This window comes from Alosa pseudoharengus, unplaced genomic scaffold (genome assembly GCF_046254945.1).
Source record: "Alosa pseudoharengus isolate Yale_2024_CS ecotype anadromous, Long Island Sound unplaced genomic scaffold, YU_APseudo_1.1 YU_APseudo_1.1_scf_2, whole genome shotgun sequence".
In the NCBI taxonomy this organism is placed as follows: domain Eukaryota; kingdom Metazoa; phylum Chordata; class Actinopteri; order Clupeiformes; family Clupeidae; genus Alosa; species Alosa pseudoharengus.
Genome location: NW_027468663.1, coordinates 15,648,253 through 15,662,915, shown reverse-complemented (window position 1 = coordinate 15,662,915; position 14,663 = coordinate 15,648,253). Strand labels below are relative to the sequence as shown.

General features: G+C 40.5%; 1 protein-coding gene and 1 long non-coding RNA gene across 2 annotated transcripts; both read left to right on the top strand.

The window, feature by feature from the left end:
- Positions 1-2,847: 2,847 nt before the first annotated feature.
- Positions 2,848-4,534, top strand: LOC143135081 (uncharacterized). Its single transcript, XR_012988786.1, has 3 exons — positions 2,848-3,254; positions 3,377-3,479; positions 3,920-4,534. It is a non-coding gene; the product is annotated as an uncharacterized LOC143135081 (long non-coding RNA).
- A 609-nt stretch (positions 4,535-5,143) lies between these two features.
- Positions 5,144-14,395, top strand: tmem109 (transmembrane protein 109). Its single transcript, XM_076293934.1, has 3 exons — positions 5,144-5,675; positions 5,888-5,990; positions 13,853-14,395. Exons 1-3 carry the CDS (start codon positions 5,427-5,429, stop codon positions 14,215-14,217), a joined length of 717 nt encoding a protein of 238 aa, XP_076150049.1. The 5' UTR covers positions 5,144-5,426; the 3' UTR covers positions 14,218-14,395.
- The last annotated feature ends 268 nt before the right edge of the window (positions 14,396-14,663 follow it).

The following is a 14,663-nucleotide window of genomic DNA, read 5'->3' as shown; positions in this document are numbered from 1 at the left end:
TGAGTACTGTCTATTATTGCCACGTGAATGAAATGGATAATCAATAACAATTGTGAATAACCTGCTATTTGGGAGTGAGAAAAAATCTAGCTTGATTTGGATGATGGCAATGTGTTCATTAGGTATCAAATGTAGACCTATTTTATTTTTTTGTAAGTAACTATTTTCTGTAACACCTTAAATATCAATTGTATTGATGCAAGGCCAAGCGATGAAGAGAGATATGCATCTGGTGTTCCACTAGCTGGCCAGGGTATTGTTGTGCTTCTGGTCTGAAGCTCACTGAAAATGTAGCCAAATTATCAAAATATCATCTAAATACTACAGCACATTGTGAACTTTAACTTACCGTAAAACTTCAAATAATCGCCGAGTCACTAAGAGACGCCTATCTCTTTTAAACACCTGGCGTGGCTACAGGTTTGGGTTAAAGGCCGGTCTCCAGTAGAGGCCTGGTCGGTTTTTTAGTTTCGGGTTGTATTTAATGTTCTAAAACCCGTCAGATCGTCTGTTTAAAGATTCGCAATGACACGAAACCGTTACAGAAAGGAGGTTACAGCAGTGTGAATTAGATGTTGCACGTCGTTACAAGTCGTCGCAAAGCATTCACATGTCTGGTCACAGTTGCAAGGTTTTAGAATGTTGCATCAAGTTGCTGCTCATCTCGTTGCGAATCTTGGGTGTGATTTGGGCTTAAGGCGCAGACTGCGCACGTTATGATTAGATGACATTAAAAGACTGCGGTGGGGAGAAGCTAGAGTTCCAAATTGTATAACTTTTTTTTTAATATGAACTATGCCTATATGTCCGACTTCGTCATCGTTCAATTCATCCCTTGTGTTAATTTGCGGATAGGCCGATGGTAAGCTTGTTTTTATGCTGGCAACAAAACCAGAACGGTTCGCGAACGTTATTCTTTATTCTAAATGCCATGGCGATAAAGAGAAAGAACTCAGAAAAGGAATTTACCTTAGACTAGGCTATATCAGAGCCCGTCTACAGACATTCTCTGGCTATATAACCTACTGAAATAGGTTAATGATGTAAAGTCAAGTGCGCTTCTATGGGACTGGTGTGTGCGCGCACAGTTTTTATTGATGAGTCGGAGTGGCAAGTGCTGCGCATAGTTGCAGTGGAATGTGGCTGCCGCAGGGCATTATAAAACTTCTCACTCTTAGACCTACTCATACACGGCAGTGAAATGGCATATTTAGCTGTCTAAATTCGAATCATAGGCTGGGGGAGAAATCGTCGGACATCCATGATTATTTTGTTATTCAGCACCCCTGGTCAAAAATATGTTCCCGTGCGCCTGGAAGTAGGCTATGATTTGAATGTAGACTGTTGTCAAATTTGGCAAATAAAAAACGGGACAAACAGTATGGTTCATGCTCTCTCATGCTGTTTCATTCCTGCCGAAAAGGAGGGAGAAAGAAACATTAAGCATGTTCCACTTTTGCATAAATAATTCCTGAACGGTTTTGGTCAGGGCTGATAATGCAACTGTTTTTGACAAAGGACCGATATAGGCTATTTGCTAGTGACAAAATATGAGCTTTCAGTGTGATACGATCTCTTTGTAGATTACGTTTAATTAAAACGTGTTTCATCTGTTCTGGCTATCCCCGCTATTTGGATCTTACTGTATCTCACTCAATGAACAACATCTCAACACTAAATGAATGATGATCCGTAATTGTCATCATATAGGTAGACATTCAGTGTGTTTGAAATAATTAATTCAATAATATTTTCCATCTTTGCAGAGGAAAAGTTTTGTGTAAAGGGAATTAAAGGCCTGTCTTATATAGACGCCTGTCTCTAATACTAGCCGGTGCAGTTTGGCGATTTGGGAAAATAAAAGCCCGGGCTATTATTTGGAGTTTTACGGAGTTTTACGGTAATGGAGGTTTATATGTTCTCAGGCACTGTCCCAGAATTCAGGCGTTGGCTGGGTTTTGTTTCATTACATATAACGGCTGAAGGACATTTTTTTTCTTTCTTTTTTTGATAACTTCTCTTCACCACTCTTCCTTGTCTCTCATGCCCTCATCTCAGGAGAGGGATATCTGGAACCAGACTCCACTGGATGAGGCTCGCAAACAAAACTTGGATGGAATCATGACGCTCTTTCATCCACGCTTCACTGTGCAGTTTCCCAACAAACAAGCCTATTTGCAGCACATACAAAATAAGAAGCTGGAAACTGACATATGATGTCACACTGGCCCTATTTAAAAGGACAGAAGGGCATAGTTATGCTGTCAGAGATAACATATTTCTAATTTATTTAACATAAGTTATTTTTGTGTGTTATTCAGCCATGTTTTAGCCATAATGCATTGAATCTTGATAGGAGTAACCAGAAGTCGATATTGTAATATTTTCAATAAATCTGTGATATTTTCAAAAATAAAAATGGTTTCTTTGCAGAATGGCATATAATCTCTGTGCTGCAGAGTAGCATTAAATTCAAGAAAATATACATGAATAATTTACTTTAATTCTGCCTTTACCAATACCAGTACCACCATATGGTAATTGAAAGATGGTCAAAGCATGTATCACTATTGTGTTAACAGCCCTCTGTTTTGAATTATTAATTATATTTACTTCTGCATTTGTTTGCATGTAGCATGTGAATGAATATAGAGTTTACTGGAAATATTTCTTATCGTTAATATTCACACAGTTGACAGGGGAAAAAACAGGAAGCCAGGAGAAACACTAGGAAACTGTGCCAGGTTTCTCTTTAAGAACCATTTGCATAATTCTGCAAAATAAGTTTCTGTGATGGGTTGGGGTGACCCATTTAAATTTGATCACATTTCCACAGATTATCAGAGGGCAGTCTAGGACCATCACAGTCAGTGACATTTTTTTCACTGATTTGTTTTTCTAATTTGTTATACTTTTTTACAGTAGGTCTACAGGTAGAGTAACATCAGGAGACAGCAAAAAGAGTATCATAACAGTGTGATTAAGACAGCAAATAGCATAACAGAGTGATGAAGGCTGTTGCAATGTTTAGAAGACGTGCTAAGGGTAAAGCTAAGAGTTTTCCTTACTGCTGGATGGTACTGACTGGATTGGTCACTCTTGGGCTGGCTTTATTTGGTCAGCCTTTATGGCTCAGTAAATGTGTGAAATCACTGGCCTTGCTTTTCCAGTGGATGAGTGAGCAACTGTCTGGAAAAATCTACGAGTACATGATAACGATCTTCGGAGAAGAGCCAGTGAAGTTTTCAGCAGAGGTAAAAAACATGCAATGTACAAAAGTTTGGTGAACACTTTGATGTACTATTAGTATGTTAACCGACAATACTCTCAGGACTTCTGGTGGATTTTATTTGCATTTTGTTCTCTGCTTTTTCAGTGGATTAGAGTGGTAATGAGATATACGATAGAGATGATAGCACTGGCTGTGAATGAAATAATTCAGTATACTACTCAGATGTTGGAATCCATGGGAATTGCAGGTATTGAAATGGATTTTGGAATTGGAAACTTAATTATAAATATTGTAATGTTCATATTCTGTAAGTTGCTTTGGACAAAAGTGTCTGCAAAATACAACAAAGATATGAATATGTTGGGTGTGCAATTGCACAGATATGCATAATTGGCTGACAAATTTTAAAAAGTATTTGTGATTTGGGGATGCAGACAGTGACTGCTTCAAATGTTGCAAACATTAATGTCTGTAGTAGCTGGTAAGCTCTGACTCACTTATAGTAATTTAGAGATGCTATTTTAAAAATATATATGCTTACACTTTACTAACCCTGATTCCCGTCCAGTTTCTTGTAGTAAATTGCCTATTTTCCTTTTATGACCATTGCTCATTGAATCATAAAGGTGACAGAAGTCAATTTAAGGTACCATTTAAGGTATATTTTCTTCCTTTTCTCCACTCCAGTCAAGCACATGCAACCTATCACTCCTGAGGAGGTAGAGGTCGTCACAAAGGGTCCCCTGGTCTTGGTTCTCATCTGGTGGTGGCGTTGGTCTGTGATGGGACGACTGCTGGCTGGCGTGCTGAAGAGATTACTGGCTACAATACGGTTTTGTTTCAAGGTTATTAAGGTAGCTGTCAGGATATTGTAGACAACACATAGATCTAGTACCTTGATTTGCACTGTTGGTGCCTGTACATTGTTGCTCATTCAAGGTTCCTCATGTCCACTAGTTTCAGTGGCTGAGCTGTGAACAGATTTCTTTAGGCAAGGCTATGAAATTTGACCACATACAATAAGTTTGACCATACAATAAACACCACTCAATACATCTACAACTATAGTGGCCTACTTTTATTACTAAGTGGTGTTAAGAGTAATTTTGTATAAGATGTGGCAATAACTTATTCAGCATGTAGCATGTGTTCTGTTACTGAAGTTATCCTAAGGCAACATAAACAAATAAGGGAGTAGGCAAGAACAAGAGTAGAATCTGCCTGGAAGGCATGTTATGCAAAAGCGGATGGATGGAAATTTCTGGATAATGTGAAATAAAACAGTCTTTGTATTGATGCAGACTTACAGTGCAACGGTTTTTCATTTTTCAAACATGCACTACAGACATGGGAAACACTGATGTGTGTGAGGTTTCCAGATTTGCATCTGACCACTTCCTGCTAGGGTTATATTGTGAAGTTGGCGCTCAATATGAAATAAGTAAGGGATAATATCTGACATGACGCCAGCCATACAGGGGCCAAGTCACAATAAAAAAATTACAAAAAGTTCCTCTTGTGCTGCACTGCCACTCTGAGGTTCAACAGTGTATGGCACAGGGCAGATTGGCTCATGAACAACTTTGTTGAGCTAGGGATAACCTTAACAGTTTTGTTTGACTGACTGAAAATTTCTGTCCACTGACTCTCAAACCTCAACATTATATTGCATAGGCTACTTGGCCGAGAAACCTGATTTACATTTACATATAATGATTACTCACATGTTCTCTGGTTTAACTTCATATAGGGCCTACTGCTGTGTGTGGGTTTTTTTTTTTTTTTTACTAGAAGCTAGGCTTACTAGGCTTTATAGGCTTGTCTAACTTTGAAGTCTTAATTCAACTCCTTCTCAGAAGGTGGCAGTACACGCATACAAGAGAAGGAGGGGAACCATGGAATAGAAGGAAATTAATTTAAGTTTTCCAGACTGAGTGCGACTTAAAGAAAGGAAATGTTGAGTAATCGTTAAGTCGTAGTCACATCTCGTTTGTACATGGGGAACACAGAGAAGTAGGGTGTTTTTGTGACAGCAATATTTTTAAGGGAAGAGGTAGGCGTAGGCGTATTATTTTCCAGTGAAGTGAAACTGTGTTAGGCGTGTTGTTTGATTTGTTATTTGCCTTACATGTTTTAGATCTTGTTAATCAATTTAAAATAAGCCTACCTGAAAGGCAACACCTGCCACCTTGCAATGATAAAACAGGAGGTCATACAATCAGGGTTGAGAATAGCAAGAATTTCTTGTGGATGGATACTGCTATATCTAGTTTTGGTTGCGTCTATATCATTTTGTTCGAGTTCATCAGCTCAAGAGGATGGGAAGACGGAGACCCAAGGCGTGCTGCGAACTTTCAGAGAAGTTCTATCGGACCTTTCCGTGGACGCGCGTGGTTACCTGGTGTCCTTTGTCGGGGAACGGGCTGTGGATACCTCACTTCAGGTCATTCACTATTTGGCTTCTATTTTGTAATATGTTAAGTCTGTTCTACACCTAAGAACGTAGCTTTAACAATTCAGTGAAATTAAAGTATTGATTAAAAGGGGATTTATGATGTTCATATAGGCTAAATTACAGTTTCAGTCGTCATAGGCTAACTCTCATCCACGAACATGCTCTCAATCTGTAAATCATCCCATTATTTCCCACACTAGAGTATTAGAAGTGCTGTCAAGTCGCTATCAGAGGGTACAGCCGGCTGTCTGAATATTGTCTTTCAATACATCACAGAGCTGTTGAGCGCCACAGGAACCAAAGGTGAGCCCTTCTGACTAAACAAATCCATAAAGCGAGTTTCAACAGATCTCTGCCTGCCTGTACAGTTTTTTCCCCAATAGGCTGGCTAGCCTCCTCAGTCTTTTACAGAACAAAGTGCTTGAGCCAGTCAGATCCCCTAATTAAGCCAGATTCAAATGCTTTATTTCTTTCTTTCTGTTTTTGTTAACTTATCAACCTATCCTTGTAGAATATTGGAATATTTTTTGTTAACTTCTCAGTTTAAATGCATTTTTTATAACCTTTACACATTTGTTGAATTATGGTACTAATAAAAGCTACAGGATAGTAAGAGCTGAACTGTTGCTTTATTCATCCAATTTCCATCACCATAGAAAAAGTGGGCCGGTCTTGGGCCTGAAACTCCCGGGCTGAAAAGTGGCCCCACTCCGGCCCTGACCGGGGCACATGAAATGTGGTGGGCATATAGCCAGGGAGGGGCACAAATACATCAAAATGTATTTCCAAATAAAATACCAAATACCCACCTTAAAAATGTACTAAAAAAAGCTACTGTATTTTTGTATTTTCAAAATACTACAAAATACTTCTTTTTTAAAGCCTTTTTCGTCTATCCCTTGTACACTACCTGTAAAAACATTTGAAAGCAAGAGCCTCATTCCATAATCAGTCAACAGATTAGATATGCTGACCCCTCATGTTAGACATCCCAATATAAACCTCTGCCAGGGTCGGCGCCAGAGAGCAACGGGTTGGGGGGGACAGGGGGGGGGGGGGCACCTCACCTCACTTTTATTAGTTATTTTTCCAAAATTGCCATATAATAAAGAGCATCCTTCGAGCCTTTTGGATAACTGAAACAATATGATCATGGGGGAAAAAAGTGCAAGAACATAGTGGTCATAGCCTATAGTGTTTAATAGACTAGCACACAGTGTTTACAGTTTTTCTCGATCGCTTTGATGTCTGTATCAACTCTGACATTACGTTTTCAAAACAGTTAACACCCATGTCTGAACAAAAGCAAATGCCTTAGATCCATACTTGCAAATAACAACACAGAACAGACATGGCATCTCTTATGGATAATGAATGATTACTGATTGAAGAATTGTACAAATGAGTTTCACACAGGTGTATCAGAGATTCAGACTTATGCAAGGAATCTCTACCACCTGTGAAAATATGTTTTCCTTTCGTTTAGCACGGGAAAACCAATAGAGTTTGGGGTTTTTGAATAACATCTGTGTTAACTGTTTTGCAAAAGGGTGTGAGAAATTTGTGAAAACAATGAAAATGTGTGAACACATTCGCAAGAGATGACTTCTGCTGTGCAAAGAAAGTGTTCATGAAGACCAAGTGGATACCAGTTTCCTTAAGCAGCTCAAAGCAATCGAAAAACTGTAATAGAATAGTTGCATAGGCTACAATACAAGTAAATAGGCTATAACAGACTTGCCACTAGCAGGCCTACAGCTGAGTGCAAAATCTCATCATCACTGTGTCTTTCCATTCATTTTGAAATGTTCTTGTAAGATCATGCTCAAAAGCAAATTGCACATTGGGCCTTCTGATAATATTGCAACATTGAACGTAGGCTATGTGATCGCTCAAAATGTTCTTTAAAGTACAGAACTAATTCTAACACATTTATGAAGTGGCTAGGTAGATGCACCAAATGTGATGGAAAGTTGAAGAGCGAACAGGACACTCGGCATGGCTTTTAGTATTTTGTGCTGCTCTGACAGTCCACTTTCATTGACTGTTAGTCTACAGTTTTTGAGTTTGGAGATGTAATGTTTTGCAGCGACAGGCTATGAATGCCGACTCCACAACTGTTTCACTTCCCAGCCAGTTGGTGTACAGTAATAGATTGCCCACTATGAATCAGTGACAATAACTCAAAAGACAAACAATCCAAATGGATGACTTATTTAGAAATTTAAACTAGGTAGCATTTTAACCTTTTAAGTTATTTAACACCATCACTACACTACCACACTTATGGTGAGTTTCATCACAGTTGAATCATTTTGTATTCACCTGAAACTGGTGTGTGCACAACCTCTATCAACGTAAATACAAAAAAAAGTAAAAATAAAAAATAAAAAAATCAGGTTGTCACCAATACCATCCAATCAGTTAAGACAATTATAATCCAATTATTATGACATTATCAATCATTTCTTATTTAAAATGTGCAAAATTGGAAATGTCCTTGGTATCTTACCATAGCACTGAAATATTTCACAGGTCAGAGAACATAGGCAAATTTAAAGTCTAGAAAAAAAACGTCCTTGTGCTGTCCTCGTGTCTCCTCAGTTGATGCCTTTAAGCACAACTAACTTCTCAAACAGTGTTGCATTCAGACGACGCCTATGGGGCCTGTTAATCAGTTCAGCAAAGGAAAATAAACGCTCTACTGGAGCAGAGGGGCTTGACCAGAAGAGACAGAGATGTTGTGCTTTATAGTTAGATAGATATCATCACAGTGTTTCACAGAAAGTATTTTACAGTATGTTGAAAATACAAAAATACACAACACTGAAGTATTTTAAAACAAAATACGAAGGCATTTTCATCATCTCAATAAAATACAAATTACAAAATAGTATTTTGTATTTGAAATATGTATTTTAAATACATGTATTAGAAATACTGCCCATCCCTGCATATAGCCCCACTAGACTTTTACGGAAAAAAATTGTTTGGTCCCCGGGAGCCGCAGTTTTTCCTAAGTAACTACCTGAACCGTGGCACCGAGGATGAAGAAATGTTTATGGTATGTTGGTCTCAAGGGCCCACATCAACCTAGCCTATTTCAAGGGCCCACATCAACCTAACTCATTTGTGATTTGCACCCCCCGGTTAAAAAATAAAATGTAATATTATTCTGCTTTAATCGCCCCTATCTTCAGTTGAGATGTTCAGAACTGCACCAAATTGCATGTGTATGATTAACCTGACATCCTCTGGGGTATGCCAAGTTTTGTAGAATTTCATCCATGAGGGGGTACAAAATAAATTAATTTATGTGTACATTTAGTGACTATACACTCATCGGCCTGTAGATGGTGGTGTTGAGCAAAGGGTTGCTGGCAGAGGGTGAAGAGAGGAGTCTTACACACACTCTCTCTCTCTCACACACACACACACAAGCACACACACATACGCATACACACACACACACACACTTGTACACACTCACATTCTGATTTCCAGTATTGGCGTTACGTAGTTTGTCCACCAGATGCGCAGCTTATGGCTGTAGGACACATTCATTACTCTTCACTCTTCACTTCCAAAAACCACAATGGATAGCTTACGGTTTCACAGCATTGCGGCCTGAGTATTCATGGTAGGATGATTTTCAGGTGAAATGTCATTCCTATTTCTTCTTGAAGCCTAAATAAACCAGTTGTTTTCACAAGGTGGTTTAGAGTAGTATAAATTAAATATAAGTATGTGCAGTGTATTAGCAGTAACCTTATAAGAGCAGAATAAATATGGCTATGTAATATGAACAATGTACAACATGTACAGATATGTGCAATGTAGTGGCAGTACAATTATAGTAGTAGTAAGTACAATATAGATATATGCAGTGTATTAACAGAATATGTTACAGAAAAACTGAATAAATATGGATATTTAGTATGAACCATATAAACAGATATTTACAGTATGTACAGCTATGTGCAGTGTGGTAACAGTACCATTATAGTGCAGAAACAGTAACATTATAATAGTATTAAGAATAAGTGTATGTGCAGGATGAAGAGCAGTATATGGCTAAGTATAAGTTTAATTACAGTATGTACATTTGTAAATAAATAGACACTATGGATGGGATATGGTAGTGCAGTTGTGGGGGGGCTGGGGGATGTCCGCCTCCTTGTTGTCCCTGTCAAGGTTGCCATGGTCGTGGACACCTCAACAGGCATAGGCAAGGAGGCATCAGACGGGGGCGGGGCGGGTGGTGATGGGGGCTTAGTTCGTTGGATGCAGAGATAGAGTCTAGTAGGGTGACAGCCGCAGGAAAGAAGCTTCCTCTGAACCTGCTGGTTCGGGCCCGGAGAGACCTGTAACGCCTCCTGGAGGGGAGTGGGGTGAACAGTCTGTGGTTGGGGTGAGAACAGTCTTTGATGATGCTGCGCGCATTACGCAAGCATCGCTTGCCCTGGATAGCCTCGATGGAGGGGAGTGAGGAACCGGTGATGCATTGGGCAGTTTCCACCACCCTCTGTAGTGCTTTCCGGTCATGGGCAGAGCAATTGCCATACCAAACTGTGACACAGTTGGTGAGGATGCTCTCGATGGTGCAACGATAGAAGTTCACCAGGATCTGAGGAGACAGATGGTGAGCCTTTTTGATCAGGGTAGAGGTGTTGAGGGTCAGAGATGTGGACACCCAGAAACTTGAAGCTGGTGACACGCTCCACCTCAGTCACGTTGATGAGAATGGGTGTGTGTGTGCCAGCTTTAGACTTCCTGAAGTCCACAATGAGCTCTTTGTTTTTCTTGGTGTTGAGAGCCAGGTTATTGTCAGTGCACCACAATGTTAGGTGCTGGACCTCCTCCCTGTAGGCCGTCTCATCGTTGTTGCTGATGAGACCAATCACCGTAATGTCATCTGCAAACTTGACAATGATGTTAGAGCCATGTACAGGTGTGCAGTCGTAGGTGAAGAGGGAGTAGAGGAGAGGGCTCAGCACACATCCCTGTGGAATGCCGGTGTTCAGGGTGATAGTTGAGGAGGTGTGGTTATCTAACCTAACAGACTGAGGTCTGTTGGTTAGGAAGTCCAGAATCCAGTTACAGAGGGAGGTATTGATGCCCAGTTCACTGAGTTTGGTGATCAGTTTGGAGGGGATGATGGTGTTGAATGCCGAGCTGAAGTCAATGAACAGCATTCTTACATAGGTGTTGCTATTGTCAAGGTGGGACAGGGCAGAGTGAAGTGCCGTAGAGATGGCATCCTCTGTGCCCCTGTTCTGACAGTAGGCGAATTGGAAGGGGTCCAGTGAGGGTGGTAAACAGGTCTTGAGGTGGGCCAGGACCAGCCTCTCAAAGCACTTCATGATGATGGGGGTGAGTGCGACTGGACGGAAGTCATTAAGGCTTGTTGCAGTGGAGTGTTTTGGCACCGGCACGATGGAGGTGGTTTTAAAGCACGGGGGGACAGCTGCATGGGCTAGTGACAGATTAAATATGTCAGTCCAAACCTCAGTCAGCTGCACTGCACAGGCCCTGAGGACGCATCCGGGGATACCATCAGGACCAGCAGCCTTACAGTACGTGCATTAGTCCTGCTCAGTGCCACACACACATCGGTGGTGGAGAGTGTGAGGGGCTGGTGATCTGCAGAGACCACAGCCTTGATGGACATCTCATTGTTGTCCCTATGTTGTCCCTTGGAAAATGGAAAATGGACCAAAAGGAGAACCAAGACCTCTGTGTCTCTTGAAGACACAACAATGGCAGAGGCCTGGCTCTTGGTGCAATGAAGCACCATCCTGGTGTCTGCCTCTTCATGTCTAGCCTCAAGCTCATATCAAGAGGGCACACTACCAAGCAGCTGTATGGCTCCAAGCAAAACAACAAGGACCTGCACTGCCTCCATCGGAAACTATGGGTTGGCGAATTGAGAAAGATTCTCACTTCCCTTCCTTCTGTGCCTCAGGCTGTTATCAATCTTGTTATATGCCGTTGTACTACACAGTGTAAAAGGAAGAACTGCAACTACAAAAAATACAAGCTGCAGTGCACTGCTGCATGTCGTTGCCACACTTCTGCTGATGTTTGCCGAAACGAAGCAGACTAAGCACACTAATGTCACAGCCTCCATTCTCATGGTGGCCATTTTGGAAAAAAATTTGAAATGCACATGAACTGGCAGTTAATGTTTTGTTTTGTTTTGTCTTGTTTGGTCCTGTCTATTTGTTTTTTGTCTGTTCATATTCCCTTTGGGACAATAAAATAAAATAATTAAAAAAAATAAAGTTAAATGCATAGCCCTATAGGCAAAGTTAAATGACCTTGAGGTTATCAGAGGTCATATGTGGTTTTGCAAATGAAAAAGTGAATGCAGCACCCCAAATTTTTTAACAAGGCCATTTGTTAACTTAATTCATCATTGTAGTACATTTCATTGCTTATAAAGCTGAGAAACTGGGTTCAGCTGGGACGCTTACAATCCCAAAGTTCAATGACCTCTAGAGGTCACCAGAGGTCAGATAGAGCTTGTCATATTGCAGATTTGAATTCAGCACACCCAAATTGACAAAATAAGCCAACTTTGTCTCAAAAATGCCTCGGGCTTCCTAAATAAGCACATTTTTCAATTTTGGCACCAGTACCTGGGTTTTCTACAGGAATAGCATGTTTGAGAAGGCACTGAGTATAAACTGCTCACAGTGTAGTTTATGGCAATGTGGTTATCACAGAAAAAAAGACCTATTTTATTCTTATTCTTTCTATTTTATACAATCTTTTATTTTATTTTTTTATGCCTTTAATGACAGGACAGTAGAGAATGACAGGAAGTGAGTGGGAGAGAGAGTCGGGGTGGGATCCGGAAAGGAAAGGACCACGGTGCGGGAATCGAACCCGGGTCGCCGGCGTACGGTCAGTTGCGCCACAGCTGGGGCCAACAATCTTTTATTTCTTAAACAAATTACTGTATATAAAGAGCCTTTCATTAGGAATTTAGATAGTTAGGCCTATTCAAATACATAATGCCCCACCTTGATTACAACCTTGTTATGGGAGAACATTTTTACATTTTTTATCGCCCATTTTTATCGGACGATATATCGGTTATCAGTTTTTGAATAACTCAAATATCGAAATCGGTAGGTTATCAGCCTTCAAAATCCCATATTGGTCAGGCTATATAGGAGATGGAGACAAATTGACATACACACACACATCCACACAATTACACACACAACACACACAGGCATGCACATACAAGCATTCGCAAAAGTTGCAAAAGTAGGGGGTGGAGTAGGAGATGGAGACAAATTGTCAAGCGTGACTAGTGGGAGAGGATGAACAGGACTGAGCGGCGGTCATATTGTGTACCACTATGCGGTACATCTAGTTTTGGTACCATTTAAAAGGGAATATATGTGACCTCATTGCATAGGCTACACCGTAGATTTTGTGTTGTTTAATCACTGTTTATTATATACATAGTCTATGCAGGGATGTATTAGGTGAATAATATAAATCTTAATAGATCAGTAGATTAAAATCTGTCACCAAAATGAAAAGCAAAAGAATTTTGAACCTGACCTTATCCAGTGTGAAGGTTGCTGTACTTGAAATGCATATTTCAGTACATAATGGATCATTTATTAATAAATACAATTCAGAAAGCTTGCAATATAAACATTGACTTAATGTAACTGATAATCTGGGTAAATTGTGTTGGGATATCTATTATTTAAATGTTTACCCTATTCCCTTGTATCCCTGCATATGCATGCAATAGACATAAACAGGGTGATAAAACACAAGAAGCTACCACCTAATGCAATGCAATGATTTATTTTCTAACTCCAGCGTTGTACACCTTACCAAATATCATTATGAGACTTATCGCCCACATATGCCTTTTGGTCAAGAAATAACAGCAGTGTGATGATGTTCCATGAATTTCGTTGAATGTGATTTTGTTATTTGTACCCCCTTCTGTATACTTTCACATTTCAAACCTTACACCCTGGGCCTTGTATCAACCCTAAGATGATCATATCCTGACCTTGATTAATGGTTTAAAACTACAGGACAAGTGAGAATGTAATCTAAAGCCACAGTGCAGTATTACGATGGCATGTCAGCATTCTAATCCCTATCTTTTTTGGTTCTCACCTCAGTTCAGCTACCCTTCAACAAAGTCACTCCAGATGGAGTGCTCCTTGTCACTCAGTGGGCTCTCCTGGCTGTGATTGGCTACTGGATGGTGTCCTTGCTCTTACGATTGGTAGCTGGTCTAGTGAGGCGGGTCCTCTGGCTCCTGAAGCTAGGTGGAGCCTTGGTGCTGTTTGGGCTGATCCTGAGTGATACGGATGCCAGTATGGAGACTACGGCGTTGAGGCTGGGAGGTCTGGTGATTGCCTGTGTGCTCCTGGGTGTGGGACCCCGTAGAGGAGCGCAGGATCACACTAGCCACCTGGAGGAGCAGGTGAGACGCCTGGAGAAGCGGCTCCGAGAGATGGAAAGCAGAAGAAAAAAGGAGTGAGTTTTGGAGTGAGAGTGAAGAATGTTTATAAAACTAAGGGAATTGTATGGTAAGATATGTTTTGAACTGTTGTCCAGAGCCATTGCACATTAAGCTGCTCTCTACACACTGCTCTATGTCAAGAACAGCCGGGACCATCTTTTATATCATTTCTAATAAAGTATTTTCATCATTTGTATTCATGGTGCACTTTTGTGAGTAAAACTGTGTTGGCACATGAGGAAACCCGAGATGAAACTCTGATCAAACTGTCTGAAGGAAGGATTAGAGGTTTGCAAAACAGTTAGCTTTGGTGTAGTCATTTCTAGTTCTACTCCAAGCTGGATGGACTTGACTAGCAGGTGTGATGATGGTGGGGTGTGGCACCTCAGCTCTGATATTTCAGCAGTCATGGTGTGCACTCCCTTAGCCGGTGACCTTTGTTAGCTTACCTTTGCCCTAAATTA

Coding starts and splice junctions, on each gene's coding strand:
- tmem109 (XM_076293934.1), top strand. CDS start 5,427: ATGATAAAACAGGAGGTCATACAATCAGGGTTGAGAATAGCAAGAATT. Junction 5,676..5,887: donor CTGTGGATACCTCACTTCAG/GTCATTCACTAT, acceptor TTCCCACACTAG/AGTATTAGAAGTGCTGTCAA. Junction 5,991..13,852: donor GAGCGCCACAGGAACCAAAG/GTGAGCCCTTCT, acceptor TTCTCACCTCAG/TTCAGCTACCCTTCAACAAA.